Here is a 14770-nt window from a genome sequence, read left to right as displayed (position 1 = left end):
AGTAACACAGCTTCACAGAGTTAAAAAAAAGCAACATGAAAAACAAATGCAATACCTCTTTGTGTCATTAAAAAAAAAATGGTTCCAGAGTATAAACAAATGTAACATATCTTAAAATGATATCCCACAATTGTATTCATAAGTGCAGCTATAATTTGAAACATCAAAGAAATTTGATGTTGCTGAACTGTATAAAGCTGGATGATGTAAGGATTTTTGGCACATAATTAGGAATTTAAAAAGTTAATATAACCTGTATTATTTTCTTAAAATAACTTTCTTAGGGAAGGGTTTTCTTAGTTTGCTTCCTGTTGCTGGGATAAAAAAAAAAAATGACCTAAAGCAACATGGGAAGGAAAGAGTTTATTTTGCTAATATCTGAGGGAACAAAGGGCAGGAACTCAAATAAGACCAGAGGCAGGGGTCATTGATGACTACAAGGATTACTCGGCTTGGTTACTTAGCTCATGTAAAGCCACCTGCAGGTAGGTGGTACAGCCCACAGTGGTTGATGCCTTCCCAATGAAATTACAATCAAGAAAATGCTCTACAGATGTAGAGAGAGGCTATTCCTCAATTTAAGCTTACTCTTCCCAAAGACTCCAGTATCTGTCAGAATGACCAACACTCATCAACACAAAGAATAATTAATTCAACCATTCTTTATTAATTGGAAAATAATCATTGAAGTATTTTGGATAATTAGGTTTCTATTACAAGAATTGGTATAATATTCTCTTGCTTAAAGTTGTTTCAATCTCTTGAGAAACAGATCTCTCTCTCCTTATTTCTCTTTCTCTCTCTCTCTCTCTCTCTCTATATATATATATATATATATATATAGATAGATAGATAGATAGATAGATACATATGAGAGATGTTAAATTAATTGTTTACATGACTATTAAAGTAAGATCAATTGAAACACCTTAAGTATAATTTTAAAGCAAATAACTGAATTTGGCAATTTTTGTCAAGATAATTGAGTATAATGTTGGCTTGAAAATTTTGTCAAACTATTAATGTTGTTGAAAATATCAAAAAATAAAATTGTTTTATTATAAAGTTTGTGTAAAAACAGTTTTTCAGAGTCACATGATAATATAAAATAATACTTAATTTAGTCTTTCATTTTCTGAATACATGTTTGTGAATTTAATTGGAAAACTGATTGTGGGATGCTTTTTAATTTTATGAGTGCATTATTATTATTTACAACATAAAATCTGTTCTATATATGTACATAGTCATAAATGGCACTTATTTTTCAACTCAATGATTTTGCTTTAATATATTTTAATAAGTATTTAATAAAATATTAATCATAGAATGTTTTGGTGAAATACTCTTTTCTGAATAGTTTACAGTGAGGAAAAATTCAAGATTCAGGAAGAAACTTTTGGATGATGACCGATTGACAACTTGACCTGCTTTTAGACTGATGTGAATGTAACGGAATTTCTTGTCATGATTTCGACTTTTTCTGGAAATGAAATAAAAGATGAGTTGGTTTCTATGTGTATTAAAATTGCACACAGATGTAATTAGGTTTCCTCAGCAACTTTCCTGAGGTAGTGGCAAAGCACTGCCTTTCTTAGGTGCTGAGGAAAATTTCTCTTCGTGGAGAAATAATGAGAGGAAATCAATGTGTCTGGTACTTTTGTAAAACCCTTCCCTGTTGGTTAATTTTTTTTGAGGGGGGGTCAGGACTATTTTGAAATTCTTCCACACCCTACCTGATAGAAATAGCCGTCTTTTCTTAACAAATACGTCCAAGTAAATTTCAATCTTACTTTTGTAGCCTGAAGGCTATATGTACTTAGCTTATGCTTTATGGAAAGTTTCATAAGAGCTTACCCCATTTTTTGGAAAAGCAATCCATCCAAGGTCTCCCATGACAGTGCGTGAGTCCAATAAATTCACTGTAAATAGAAAAGGCAACAAACTGAGTATATCCGTATTTCACCCCACTGAGATGTATACCATGCATATTACTAAGACTAGATTATGTGTTCTTATGATGAATACAAGGGTTACAAATTATTATTATAATGAGAGAGAACAGTTGGTTTGTAATAAATGAATGAAGAAATGTAACAAAAGCACTTAAACTATGTATAACCCTAAATGCTGTTGTTACCAAATAAGAGAAAAAATACAAATAGGTTGAAATAAATAGTACTGAAAAAAAGTAAAAACTTAGATTTGGCATTAATTTGTAGCCTTAAAAGTTATAGCTAAGCTTTTTTCTTTTCTCTCAAAAGCTGTTATGAACTGGCAAATATTGAATTAAGTAACAATAAACATTTTGTGAACATATTTAATATTTTTACACTGATAACCAAAACCTTCAATACAAGTTCAAAAGTTTAATTAAAAAACAAATCTATATATTTTTACTCAAAATGAAGAATCTAGCAATTCAGAGTACTGTATATTCCAGATATCTTCTACTTAGAAATAACCAGGACTTAAAAAGTGTCTCAAGCTGAATTTTAACAAACTTTATGCCTTGAAGTCATGATATATTTATAAATCCCAGGACTGATATGAATTTCATCATTACACAGGAATCAAAAGATAAGTCACATAATCACATTGACCAACATATTCTTACACATTGTGCTTGTATTCGGTCATTGGGAAATTAAATCAATTTAAAGGGTAAAGTTAATTACATAATTCAGGTATGAGTATTTTGTTAGCTTGTTTGTAACATTTTTTTCTCATAAATTTGTCTAAGCCACAATGTAACTGAACCATTTTAATGGAGCTTAATATATTAACCAAAAGAGAAACCATATGTAATTTCTTGAAACTACCTATAACACATACAGGAGCCAGTATTTTAGAAGTCTATCAAATTTAAATGAATTATTATATCTGTATGTGTAAGCTTGAAGTATAAAATAAAAAAGAAATTGTTGATATAAGTTTCTGTCTTATCTGGTCCTACAGTCATTTAGTCCCAAATAAGCACTCAGAAACTGTATTATTTACAGCGCCATTTGGCCAATGGCTCAGGCATATTCCTAGTTACGTTCTATATCTCATTAACCTATTTCTATTAATCGTTGTATCACCACGAGGCTGAGACTTACTGCTAAGGTTCTTACGTCTTTCTCTTTCGGCAGCTACATGGTGTCTGGACGACTCTGCCTTCTTTTTCCCTGCATTTAGTTTAGTTTTCCTTCCTGCCTAGGTATATTGTGCCTGCCATAGACCAAAGCAGACTTTTTATTAACCAATGGTAGGAAAACAGATTCACAGCATTCAGAGGAGAATCCAACATCAAGAGCTGATAGGCAAGGAAATGGATTATCAGACCTTATCTTAAAAGTAGGAAAATCACTATGAGACAGCAAGAATCACAACTAAAATTGGAAATTTGGGTATTTTGTTGTTTTCTAAAGCTTATGTGCATTTAACATATAAATTTATTTCACAGTAGTGAAATCATCATTTTAACCTACTTTAATCATATGGTCTCATATTGTTTATAGAATTGTTAGTTCCTTCAAGGATTGTTGCCTTTACTGAAAACCAATAATTTAAAGGAGAAAAACAAAACAAATCACAATTATCGTGATCACGTAAGACCTGCCAGACAGGACACTGCATCTATCTCTTCAGTAAGATCCATGCTCTTCATCTTACTGTGTTGTTAGCCTTTCTTGTCTCCATGGGAATAAGGTTACATTAAACATACTGTCCTTGTCCTCCTTTCAGTGTATCTGGGACACTAGGGCTCTGTCTAGACATGACTAAATGCCAGGGGAGTGAACACTTAATTGTTATGTTTATTCATTTTAATGATTCCTTTGGTTCCTCTTTGATATTGAGCAGCAGTATGCCTGTGTAGTTGAGATAAACTAGCTCATATAAACAGAGTGCGTTACTGTGCTGTAGTCAGTTGAGCTTCAGTCTGTAATCCAAAGTGGTGTGTGTGTGCATAGGAACGCCAGGAATTGATAACCAGCCTTCTAGCAGAGCAGCACTTTTCACTGGGGATGGAGAGGGAGCTTATAATTAAGAGTTTGTACTGTTCTTGCAGAATACAATGGATTTTGTTTCTATCACCAGTATCAAGCAGATGAAATAAGCCTGGAACTTTAACTCAGCAGATGATACCCACTTCTGGGCTTTGCAAAGACCTACCTTCACATGTACATATTTACAAACACAAACAAACACACATACACACACACACACACACACACAGAGAGAGAGAGAGAGAGAGAGAGAGAGAGAGAGAGAGAGAGAGAGAGAGAGAGAGAGAGAGAGAGAGAGAGAGAGAATAACACAAATATACATGCAGATAAACAAGAAATTAAACCTTGAAAAAGACCAAAACACCAACTGAAATGTATACACCTGACTTAGCTCAAATTGTTAATAGCTGTGTATCTTATGAATGAATCATCTTATCAGTGAGCTGATCCAGAAGGTGTGTCTGAAGCAGCATTCAAAAGCAGTTACTGGGAGTTGAGAAAAGTCAAGCATAATGCTAACCATTGCCCTCTAAAAAGCCAAGATAACCAAGAAATAATTATGATTTCTAAGTTTCAATAGTTCCAAGGTTGAGATGCTCTGATGTTTGTCTATTGATACTACTAAAATTTCTACTTTACATTTATTTTTATAATATGTTATAGAAAGAATATCCCATAATAGAATTTAACATACTTTAAAGTATTCATTTAAAACATAATAAATGCTTATATAAGAATATAAATTAATAAAACAGTAGAAGTTTAATTTACATACAATAGGGCAGTTTACCCATGCCTTTCCCTTAGATTATACTTCAAAAAAAAATCAGTGCTAATATGATGGATACTCTTATCTACATTTTAACAGTTTATTAATATTTATGATGAATATGTGAAAGACACTTTCAATAATGTCATTAATGCCTCGATTTCTATACATACACATTTATACATATATATGTGTATATACACACAAAAAATTTAAAGCAGTATTTAAAACAACTGAAATGTAGACAGGGTGCTCACAAATGTGAATTTTCAGAAGTTAATTTCCCAGTGACTTTAACAAATTTATTAAAGAGGGGATTGGCAGTAATAGAGTGTAATTTCTAAGTGTCTTCTTTTCTACAATTACAGTAATTAAATTGTTCTGAACAGTATATATGCGTGTTGTAAATTACAATGAATACACAACGAGTATTGATCTTCATTGTACAACTTAATTAAAACTTGTCCGAGAGAAACCACTAATGAATATAATTAGAGGAAATGTTTGATACCACACTTACTCTGGAAAGCATTAATTAGATATCAGATATTTTGTGGAAAATGTTTTTATTTTGTTATTTATATTTTAAAATGAAACCACACAATGAAACTGAAAAAAGCCTTCAAGGTCATTTTCTCACTCAAGTATTAGTCGTATAATTATGAGGAAGATGGGTTGATTGGTTAGTTAGAAATATGGAAATTATTTCCTCAGGAGAAATAAGCCCACAGTGATGAACAAGTTGTAATCTACTGCAAATTCCTCGTCAATGTACAAAAAGGAAAACACCGCACTAATATAGTTAATATAGTGATTTTAAAGTGCTCCTTAAAAAGGGTTTTTTTTGGTTCGTGTGTGTGTGTGTGTGTGTGTGTGTGTGTGTGTGTGTGTGTGTGTAGTACATGAGTATGAGTGTAGTGCCCATGGAGGTCTACAGAAGGCACTAACTCCCACAAAGCTGGAGATATAGGCGATGTAGGAGGGTCTTCTATTTTGTGTTGATTTCATTGGTTAAATAAAGAAACTCCCCTTTTATAACATATAGGTTTTCTAAGATTTGATATGGGTGAAGAGAACTCTGAAAAACTAGTATGTGCTCTTAACTGCTGAGCCATCTATCTCTCCAGCAAGCCTGGTAACTTTTTAATCAGTAAATATATGAGTATAGCCAAAAATATATTCAAATAGAAACTATTTCTCAATAATTGCAAGTATACTTTAGTTTTATTATTAGATGATCAATTTAAATTATTAATCTCAGTTTTTCATGTAACAACAAAATCTTTTAAATAATTTATTTTCAAAAAAACAGAGAATAGCAGATTTATTTTTGAAGGGACTGACAAACACTAGTAAACCAAAAATTAGCAAAAAGAACTATGTTTTAAAAGATTTCGTCCTCTTAATGTCTTTCATACATTCTAACAACTAGAGATAAATATCAAGTAAAATCAGTTATTTTTTTTGTTAGATTTTTCTAACATCCATAGATTGTTAAGTACCATTTGATGGTACTTCATTTTCTCTCACATAGTGTTAGCATGAGTTATTAAGACCACAAAAAATGTTCTGGACTACTCAGGAAAAAATACAACAATTTAGGAATGAATATATTTTCAGTCACTGATTAGTTAAACAACCAGTGAATGATGTCTGATATTCTCACCATCCATCCATGCTCAACAAGGCCTGGGGAAAATGTACGATCCTTGAGGATAACAAGGGCAATCCAGTGCAAGAAGGCATATTTATACTGTTACTGTTCCTTTCCTTTCATGATTTTCACATTAGCAAACACTTATAATGCCATTTAGACCTCTACTTCTGTGATGGCATAGAAAAAATTTAAATTAGCAGCAGATAGGACAGCATTCTTTTTCTCTAAGGACACAGACTTAAAATTCCATAGGGTGTAATATATATTTGATGAATGCTTGCTTACTAATTTCTTTCTACCACTGCATTCAATTACAGCACACATTTAACTAATCTGTGGAAACAGCCCCACATACACAACTGTCCAGTCTTTCTCCATGGCTCCATTCAGTACAGATGTGATGTTTGACTTCAAGGCTTGACTTTCTAGTTTATCAGCTGCTTCAGGGGACACAGAATAGCTAACAAACAAGAGTACAGAGAAAACAGACACATGTTTCTCATTGGAAAATTAAATTTGTAAATTGGGTAAAAGTTTTGTTATTGGTTGAGGGCTGTTACATAGTTTTATGATATTTTTGACTTGAAGACAGAAATTCATAGCCACACAGAATCTCATGGAAAATGAGTGGACGAGGGTTCATTTCTTCTCATTAATTCTCAGCAGCTCATACGAATAAAAATAATATAAGCAAACAAGATATTTACATATATATATATATATATATGATGCTGTGCAACTTAATTTATACAATCTTTTTCATACACTTGTTTTAGAATCCCTCCACGGTGTTCACCATGAACAATGCTGTCCTGTAATTCTGTTCTGAACCCCAGCCTGGAAACAAGGAGCAAGAAAGTATGACACTGGACATGAAGCCTTATTGACAGACTATGAGCCCTAATGCTTGTTCCTGAAATCCCATGTACATCCAGACACACTTCACTTACTGTCACTACCTGTTGACAACTCCCACTAAATAGATAAAGTCCATTCTAACCCAACAGTGATCTCATTACATGACAAGCATACATGTGAGTAGTCAGTACTCTTGTTATATTAGTAAAAATATTTCTAAATATACTTATCTGCTTTACCTTTAATTTAACTTCTAATCAGCACTCAAAATAATAGATTTCTTTATGTCATGTTTATATATATTTAGTTTCATCTGACACTCATCCCAGAAATACACGGTCCTTTCTCCAGTCTCTCTGTCTCTTACCCCATGTCTACATTTTCCATATCCAGATATCTCCTTTCCAAATTACATGTGTTCTGTGCCCCTTCTAATTTAATGGCCTATTCCAAACTTCCTCCCTCATATACACGCATACATAAAATCAGAAGCTAGGGTTTACAAATACAGTAGAACATGTAGTATTTTTCTTTGTGACCCTTGACTTAACTTGATTAACAGACTTTAAAATAGCATGTCATAGGTAAACTTTTTGTGGCTAAATGAAGCACCCTGATGTGTGTGTATCAGGAGTTTGTTATCCTATTATATTTTGGAGGACTGCTAGGCTGATACCATTCCCGGGCAGTGTGAGTAGAACAATAAACATGGATATGCGAATATCACTGTGGTAGGGTATAAAGTCCTTTGGGGTATGTGACCAGGAGTGATTGTGGTGTATCATATGGAATTCCTACATTTAGGTATTATTTTGTTGCTCTTTGCTTGAGAGAAAACTCCACACCATCTTCAACTTTGAATGCACCTGTTTGCACTTCTATCAACAGTGACTATGGTTTTCTTCCCTGTGCTCCTCCGAACACTGTGGCTGTTCTAACCAGGATTTATTTGTTTATTTATTTACTTACTTACTTACTCACTATTAACTGAACAATTTTATTTATTCTTCCAAAGACTAGCTATCCAGTTCACCGGTTCATTTATTGTTTGCAAAGGAACTTTTTGGTGTTTAAATGTTTGCAGTTATTTATACATTTTATTTGTGAGTCAAGTCTGGAATATAGCTGACAGATTTTTCTCTCATTCTAAACATTGTCTGTTCATTCTGTCCGTAGATTCTCTTGCTTTGCCGAAAACCTTGTTGTTATGTAATCCCATTTGTCAATGCTTGGGTCTGTTTCCTATGAAATTGTGTTTCTTCTTAAAACACTTGTCTGTACCTATGTCATGAGACTTGCCCCCTATATTTTTGTCCAGCAACTTTATCATTTTACATTTTATATTAAGATTGTTCTTCTACTTAGACCTTTTATTTTTTCTGTAGGATTAAATATATATATCCCTGCCAGGCGGTGGTAACACAGGCCTTTAATTCCAACACTCAGGGGGCAGAGGCAGGAAGATCTCTGTGAGTTTTAGGCCAACCTCGTCTACGGTCTACAAGAGCGAGTTCCAGGACAGGCTCCAAAGCTACAAAGAAACCCTGTCTCAAAAAACCATATATATATATATATATATATATATATATATGTGTGTGTGTGTGTGTGTGTGTGTGTGTGTGTGTGTGTGTGTGTGTGTATGTATACATACATATATATATATATATATATATATATATATATATATATTCTCCCAAATTTCTGCTGCAGGTATATATCCACCAACCTGGATCATTTATTAAATAGGTTGTTCTTTTTCAGTGTATGTAATTGGTATCTTTACCAAAAATGGTCTGAGAGTATTTGTGTATTCAAATTAAACTTTGAATTCTCTTCCATTGAGTGTTATATCTGTGGTTTCTTTATAAACAATATTATTGAAAAATTGTCAATGCTCCTCTCAATTCCAGCACTACATTCCAGTGTTTACCTAACCCATTATAGTCTACAGAATCCTCAATTTTCTACCAAAACTTTTGTAACGAACAAAATCCATACACAAACCAATTGCCTCTCTTCCCTACACGGTGACTAAAACTAAGCTATCCAGATACCAGTGTAGTCTTTCTTTTCCTTCACCTTTAGGACCAAACTGAGTGGCTAAACAATTACCGCACATTCCCCGCCTGTTCTTGATAGCTCTCTAGATGGCAGGTTCTGGTTCATTCTATAAGACAGCTAGCCTGGCAAAATCCTTTAGGAATAATAACTAATTTCACTTCCATTTTTGTGGTCCTACTATTAAAACAGTTCTGTTCAATGAGCCGTGAAGGGATTCTGCAAGGAAAGGGAATTTCTGAAACCATTATTGAGCAACAAAACAAGGAGAACACAAACCACTGCTGGCTGACTTGGAAGTAGCTGTGTGCTTCTTGGACCAGATACCAGCCACGTAAAGAAAACAAGGAGAGTAGTGGAAAAGCAAAGCTTGTAGATTAGGTTTGGCTGAATAAAGAGATAGGAAATATGCTACAAACTGTATCACAGCTATCGTAATCCATCTAACGTGGAGGCCCGTCTCTTAGGACTTTCTTTTATGCAGAAAAATCAATTTTATTACTTATCCTGGGAGATAACATGATTGTTGTCACTGGCAAAGGTTTGCATCCCAACTGCTAGTATAGGAGCTTGAAGGCAAATTCCTCTTTTGTTTCTAAAGTGTGCTCTTCTTGCCTTGCTTTTCAACAGCTGTAAAATCTGTTTGCAGAATTCTTACTGCTTTTACTCCTGATTTACTTGACTCCCTCATAGTCATCTTTGAAATTATTTTAAATAATATTTCAATCATTTCATAGCAAGCTCAAAACTAGTCATTACTGCAAAAAAACCCTTTCAAATCTTAATTCATTAATTAGTTAAAAATAACTTTCTGTATTCTTTTGATTGTAATTATTTATAATCAATGTAATCAGTATAATCAAACATAAGTATTATTGACTGCAAGATTAACCAGTCTTTTGTGTCAGAATACTATTATTGCTACTAATTTTATAGAGCTTTATTTATTTTTACTTATGTGTATCTGCTTTCGATGTATCTGTATGTGCACCACACATGTGCAGCTACCACAATGTGTGGCTAGTCCTGTGTGTCAACTTAACTACAATTACAACTAAAATACAAGTAGCTGGGAATATCTGTAAGGGATCGTCCTTCATTGAACCATTTGAGGTTTAGGAAGAACTACCTTAAATATGGGCCACAACTTCTGGTAGCAGCCTGTATAAGGAAAATGGAGGGCGGAAGCACCTGCTCTTTGCCTGCTTGCCCTCGCTCTTGCTGATAAATCTATTCGTTCACTGTATTCTATCATACATCTTTGTGATGCTAGCATATACTGAAAGCCAGCTGAGACATCCAGGCTCATGAAGTCAAAATAATTGGATTCTTGGACGTTCTATTGGTAGACTGGCATTGTTGAAATAGTTGGACTATAGTCTTTAAGCCCACCCTAATAAACCTGATATATGGCATATCAGTTCTGTTTCTCTAGGGATTCCTGAATAATACACACAGATAGCAGAAAAGAGTATCATATTCCCTGGAAATGGATTTACAGGTGCTTGTGAGCCACTCAGTGTTGCTGTTAGAAACCAAACTGAGGTCCTCTGAATAATAACATGCTTTAACAACGGAGTTATCTCATAAGTCCCATGCTATTCAATTTTATATGTTTTAGATGATGTTCTTATTGTTAATAATGAAAATTTGCTTGCTGATTTTCAAATTTAATTACCAATATTTACAACATAGAATGGTTATCAGTGGTAGGATAAGTTTTAATCAGAAATGCATTCTCAAAATTATGAATTAGTACTGAAGTCCAAAGGAATAACCCAATGAGAAGAAAGAAAGAAATTCACCTCTCATATCTACTGGCAAGTCTGTACAAGATGTTTAAGCAGAGCTAACACATAAATCTACCGACAGCTAGATTATGAGTAATGAGCAATCTGCTACTGTCACAGGGCACATTGCTTGAAAGGAGCAATGCCATATGTTTTCAGTGACTACCTTGTCGGGTATGGTAACTATGTTTGTGAAATCTCTGATATTGTTTTCATCTTCTCTAAGGAATGTCAGCCTCACATGACATAAGAGTTTAAGAAGAGTTTCTAAAACAAAATATTCTTCCTAAGCAACTGCTTATTCTACACGGCTGTGTGTAAAGTGATTTTATGAAGGCATTCCCTTCAAAACCAGAATGTTGAAATTCTAACACTTGAAATAAATGTGCTTCTACACAATTAAATCTAAGAGTGCTTCATGGCACAGATAATGTTCATTATTCCTTTAATATTAGTTTTGTTGCTGTATAACCTCAATGAAAATGATTTTTTGGTTTCAAAGACTGAATTCTTATGTCTGTAACATCAGTGATTGAAACTAATAAAATTCTATGTGTCTGTACTCACACACTTTATCACTTAATCTTAACACTGATCTTTTGGTATGTTATGTTCCTCATTTTACAGATAAGGAAATTGAAGCTGAGGAAAGTTAAACAGGCCAATGGCCCAAGGTCCCAGAACTAATATAAGCGTATAGCTGGAATCTAAAACCGCGTTATCTAATCAAAGCCTTTTATTCCCCTTACTTCTCTATTGAACCTGATCCAGTGTCTGACTTGTTGGATACCACGGTTGGATACCTCTAAATAATTGCATTCTATATGATGACTTTTATTAAGTTAATGGGTTATGAATAGTAGCCAGCATCTATCATAATATCCTTAACATATTGTATGCAAGGCGAAACATTGGAACTGGTAGGAGGAGTCAGAAAAGCACTTCCCTTGAAAGCATGAGGACCTGAGTTCAATCCCTATGATCCAAAGAAAAGTGTCAGTCATAACAGTGTGCACCTGTAGCATCAGTGCCAGGAAAGAGGGGGAAAAAATCAACCCATGGGACTTGACTAACATATCCGGGCTAATCAATGTGCTTTGGAACAAGGAAAGCCCTTGTTTCAAAGGAGATATACAGCCTCTCAAAGGATGGTACATAGGTTGTTCTCTGAATTCCATGTGTGTACACATAAATGTACCCACACAATATACATAAACACAAGACCCAAATTTTTAACAAAGTGAGAAATTCAAATGGATTAATCGTAGTTAGAGCAGATATGAATCCTGCTCACTGGAGAATCAGATTTCCTACTGCATTATTGACAGCAAGTTTTAAGTTGCAAAAAAGAAGAAAAGTAAGCACAAAATAACAATGAAAGTTCTTTCCTTAATATCTGATTTAGATAGATGTTTTTATTTATGCACCTGAGTTGAGGAAATATTGGATCCATATCAGTTCAAAATTTTTATTCTTAAGTATCAAAGAGATAAAAAATTAGAATAAAATAGATGGTGTACAGTTCTATGCTTTTACTCATTCCTTATGCCAGCACCTAATTGACCCTCATTCTTTATTAAATATAATATAATATAATGTAATGTAATATATAATTATTTATATTCCAGACTTCAGGTTAGAATAAATAATGATTGGATCTGAATATATGCTGTAAAGAAATTGTCACAAATGCATAGACATAGTCTGTGTGTTTAGTATATTTGGCTTGGTATTTATTTTTATTTTTATTTTTTATTTATGTGTATGTATGTGTGTGTGTGAGTGTGAATATATGCCATTTGTTTACTGGTGTCATACATGTAAGAAGAACATTCTGGATCCATAAATATTCCCAAAGTCAGGCATTTTAAAGGCATAATTTTCCTTGGTAACATTTGTAACTTATGACTGAAGCCAATTCAAAATACATTACATATTATTTTAAAAGATAATAGGAAATATTAATCATATACTTTGAGTATCAATCTGGAAATCAAAGTGTATAATTATTGAATATAGCCTTTGCTGTAATTAGAATATTTATTTTTCTGTACTATTTCTTTTATATATATAGTGATGTTTCTTAATAATCTATACCATTGTTAACCTTTAAGTTTTTTCACACTGTCTCATACTTAGTAAGTAATAAAAATCATTTATCCTGAGCAGTGATCATGTTTCTCCTCATACCCCAATCTCTCACTATAATTTAGATATAAATTATCTTGCAATAATATATGCATTTATATTAAATATATATTAAGGCTTAGTCCTAACCTACCGATATTGGGGAGTGGTGGAAATAAGTGATAGAAATGAATGGGAGATATTAGGGTCATCAGAGTTTGTTCATAAAAAAGAGCATTTACAATGGATTAATTGAACTTAGAATCATCATGGAAATTTACTTGTAATAATTTCTGTGACTGTATTTGAAGAAATGTGTAACTTCAGGTGGAAAGTCAGTGACATCATTGAAGGGACTGGGGCAATAGACTGCATATAAAGGGAAAAAAATGATCTGCATACCTGCATTTGCCTCTCTGCTTTTTGCCTGTGGACCCTTATCTGAGAAACGACCGCACAGGTCTGCCACCATGCATCTGTCATGATGGCGTATCCCCATAAAGTGTGAGTCCAAATAATCCTTTCCTCGCTTATGTGATTCTTCCCTAGATTTTGGTCATAGCAACAACAGAAGTAACTGATACAGTAGGATTCCAGTCCCTTTCTGCTGTGATATAGCTGGTCTTGTTCCACTCTTATTCATCAATCATGATGTGCCAATTCGCCATGGCACCAAACTGATAGAGCCAATCAATCATGATCAACACCTCCAAAGTGATGAATCAAACCAAAATGTTCTTATAAAAAGTTCTTGTAAAAGTAGATCATCCCTAGGTATTTGCTCTAATGGTTCAAATCTAATACAGACTTTTCACATTAGAATGAACAGCAAGATTTTAAAAATCTGAGTTCCTTGGGTCCTTCTAAAACACTAAGATGAGGATGAGACCTAGAGGAGAGAAGACCACATTCTAGAAAGCACACCTCCACACATCTATCCTGATATGTCTGTATTAAACTAATCTTGGACAGCTTAAGGGCTAGGCTAGGCCTCAGTGCAGCGAGACGAACCCTCCTATCACATAGTTGAATTATGGTGGCAATATAAAACTGCAGCCGGTCTCTAAAACAGCAATTGATCTTGCTATGCATGTCATTGCAGATTAGCAAAATTCCAAACCACATATCCCATTTTGAGTACATCTCTTTTATGTAAAGTTAGTCTAAAGCATAAAATAATTACTGATATCCTGACATTATTAATTATTGGGCTTTACATTTTTTTTCAGTGGGATATTTTAATAAATTTAACACAGTGATTTTTGACATCAGATAAGGTATATTTAACAATGTTCCTAGTTTGGCTCAGATAAGACCTCCAGGTAGAAAATATTGTTTCAAAGTAGTCAATACTATATGTTGCAGTTTAGTTTTCTTGACGTATCTAAGTTAGTATGTTATCACACTTCTATACAACCCTCCTTTTCTATATTAGCACTGTTACTTGAAAAAAGAACCCACAAACCTCAAAGAAGAAATCTTAGATACCCATTTGGGAAAAGTAAAGGAGATGCAAAAA

The 14770-nt window shown here is 33.6% G+C and overlaps 1 protein-coding gene across 5 annotated transcripts in view; it reads right to left on the bottom strand.

Moving 5' to 3' along the window:
• Epha5 (EPH receptor A5) overlaps positions 1 to 14770 on the bottom strand; it is a 314453-nt gene that overhangs the window by 285900 nt on the left and 13783 nt on the right. For all 5 annotated transcript variants that reach the window (XM_038327546.1, XM_038327563.1, XM_038327554.1 and 2 more), the window contains exon 2: positions 1858 to 1922. In XM_038327546.1, coding sequence (XP_038183474.1) covers positions 1858 to 1922 — 65 coding nt within the window. The remainder of the gene's footprint in view (positions 1 to 1857; positions 1923 to 14770) is intronic.

This window comes from Arvicola amphibius, chromosome 1, assembly GCF_903992535.2.
Source record: "Arvicola amphibius chromosome 1, mArvAmp1.2, whole genome shotgun sequence".
Lineage (NCBI taxonomy): Eukaryota > Metazoa > Chordata > Mammalia > Rodentia > Cricetidae > Arvicola > Arvicola amphibius.
Note: the sequence above shows the minus strand (reverse complement) of the source record. Positions and strands in the feature narration are given on the sequence as shown.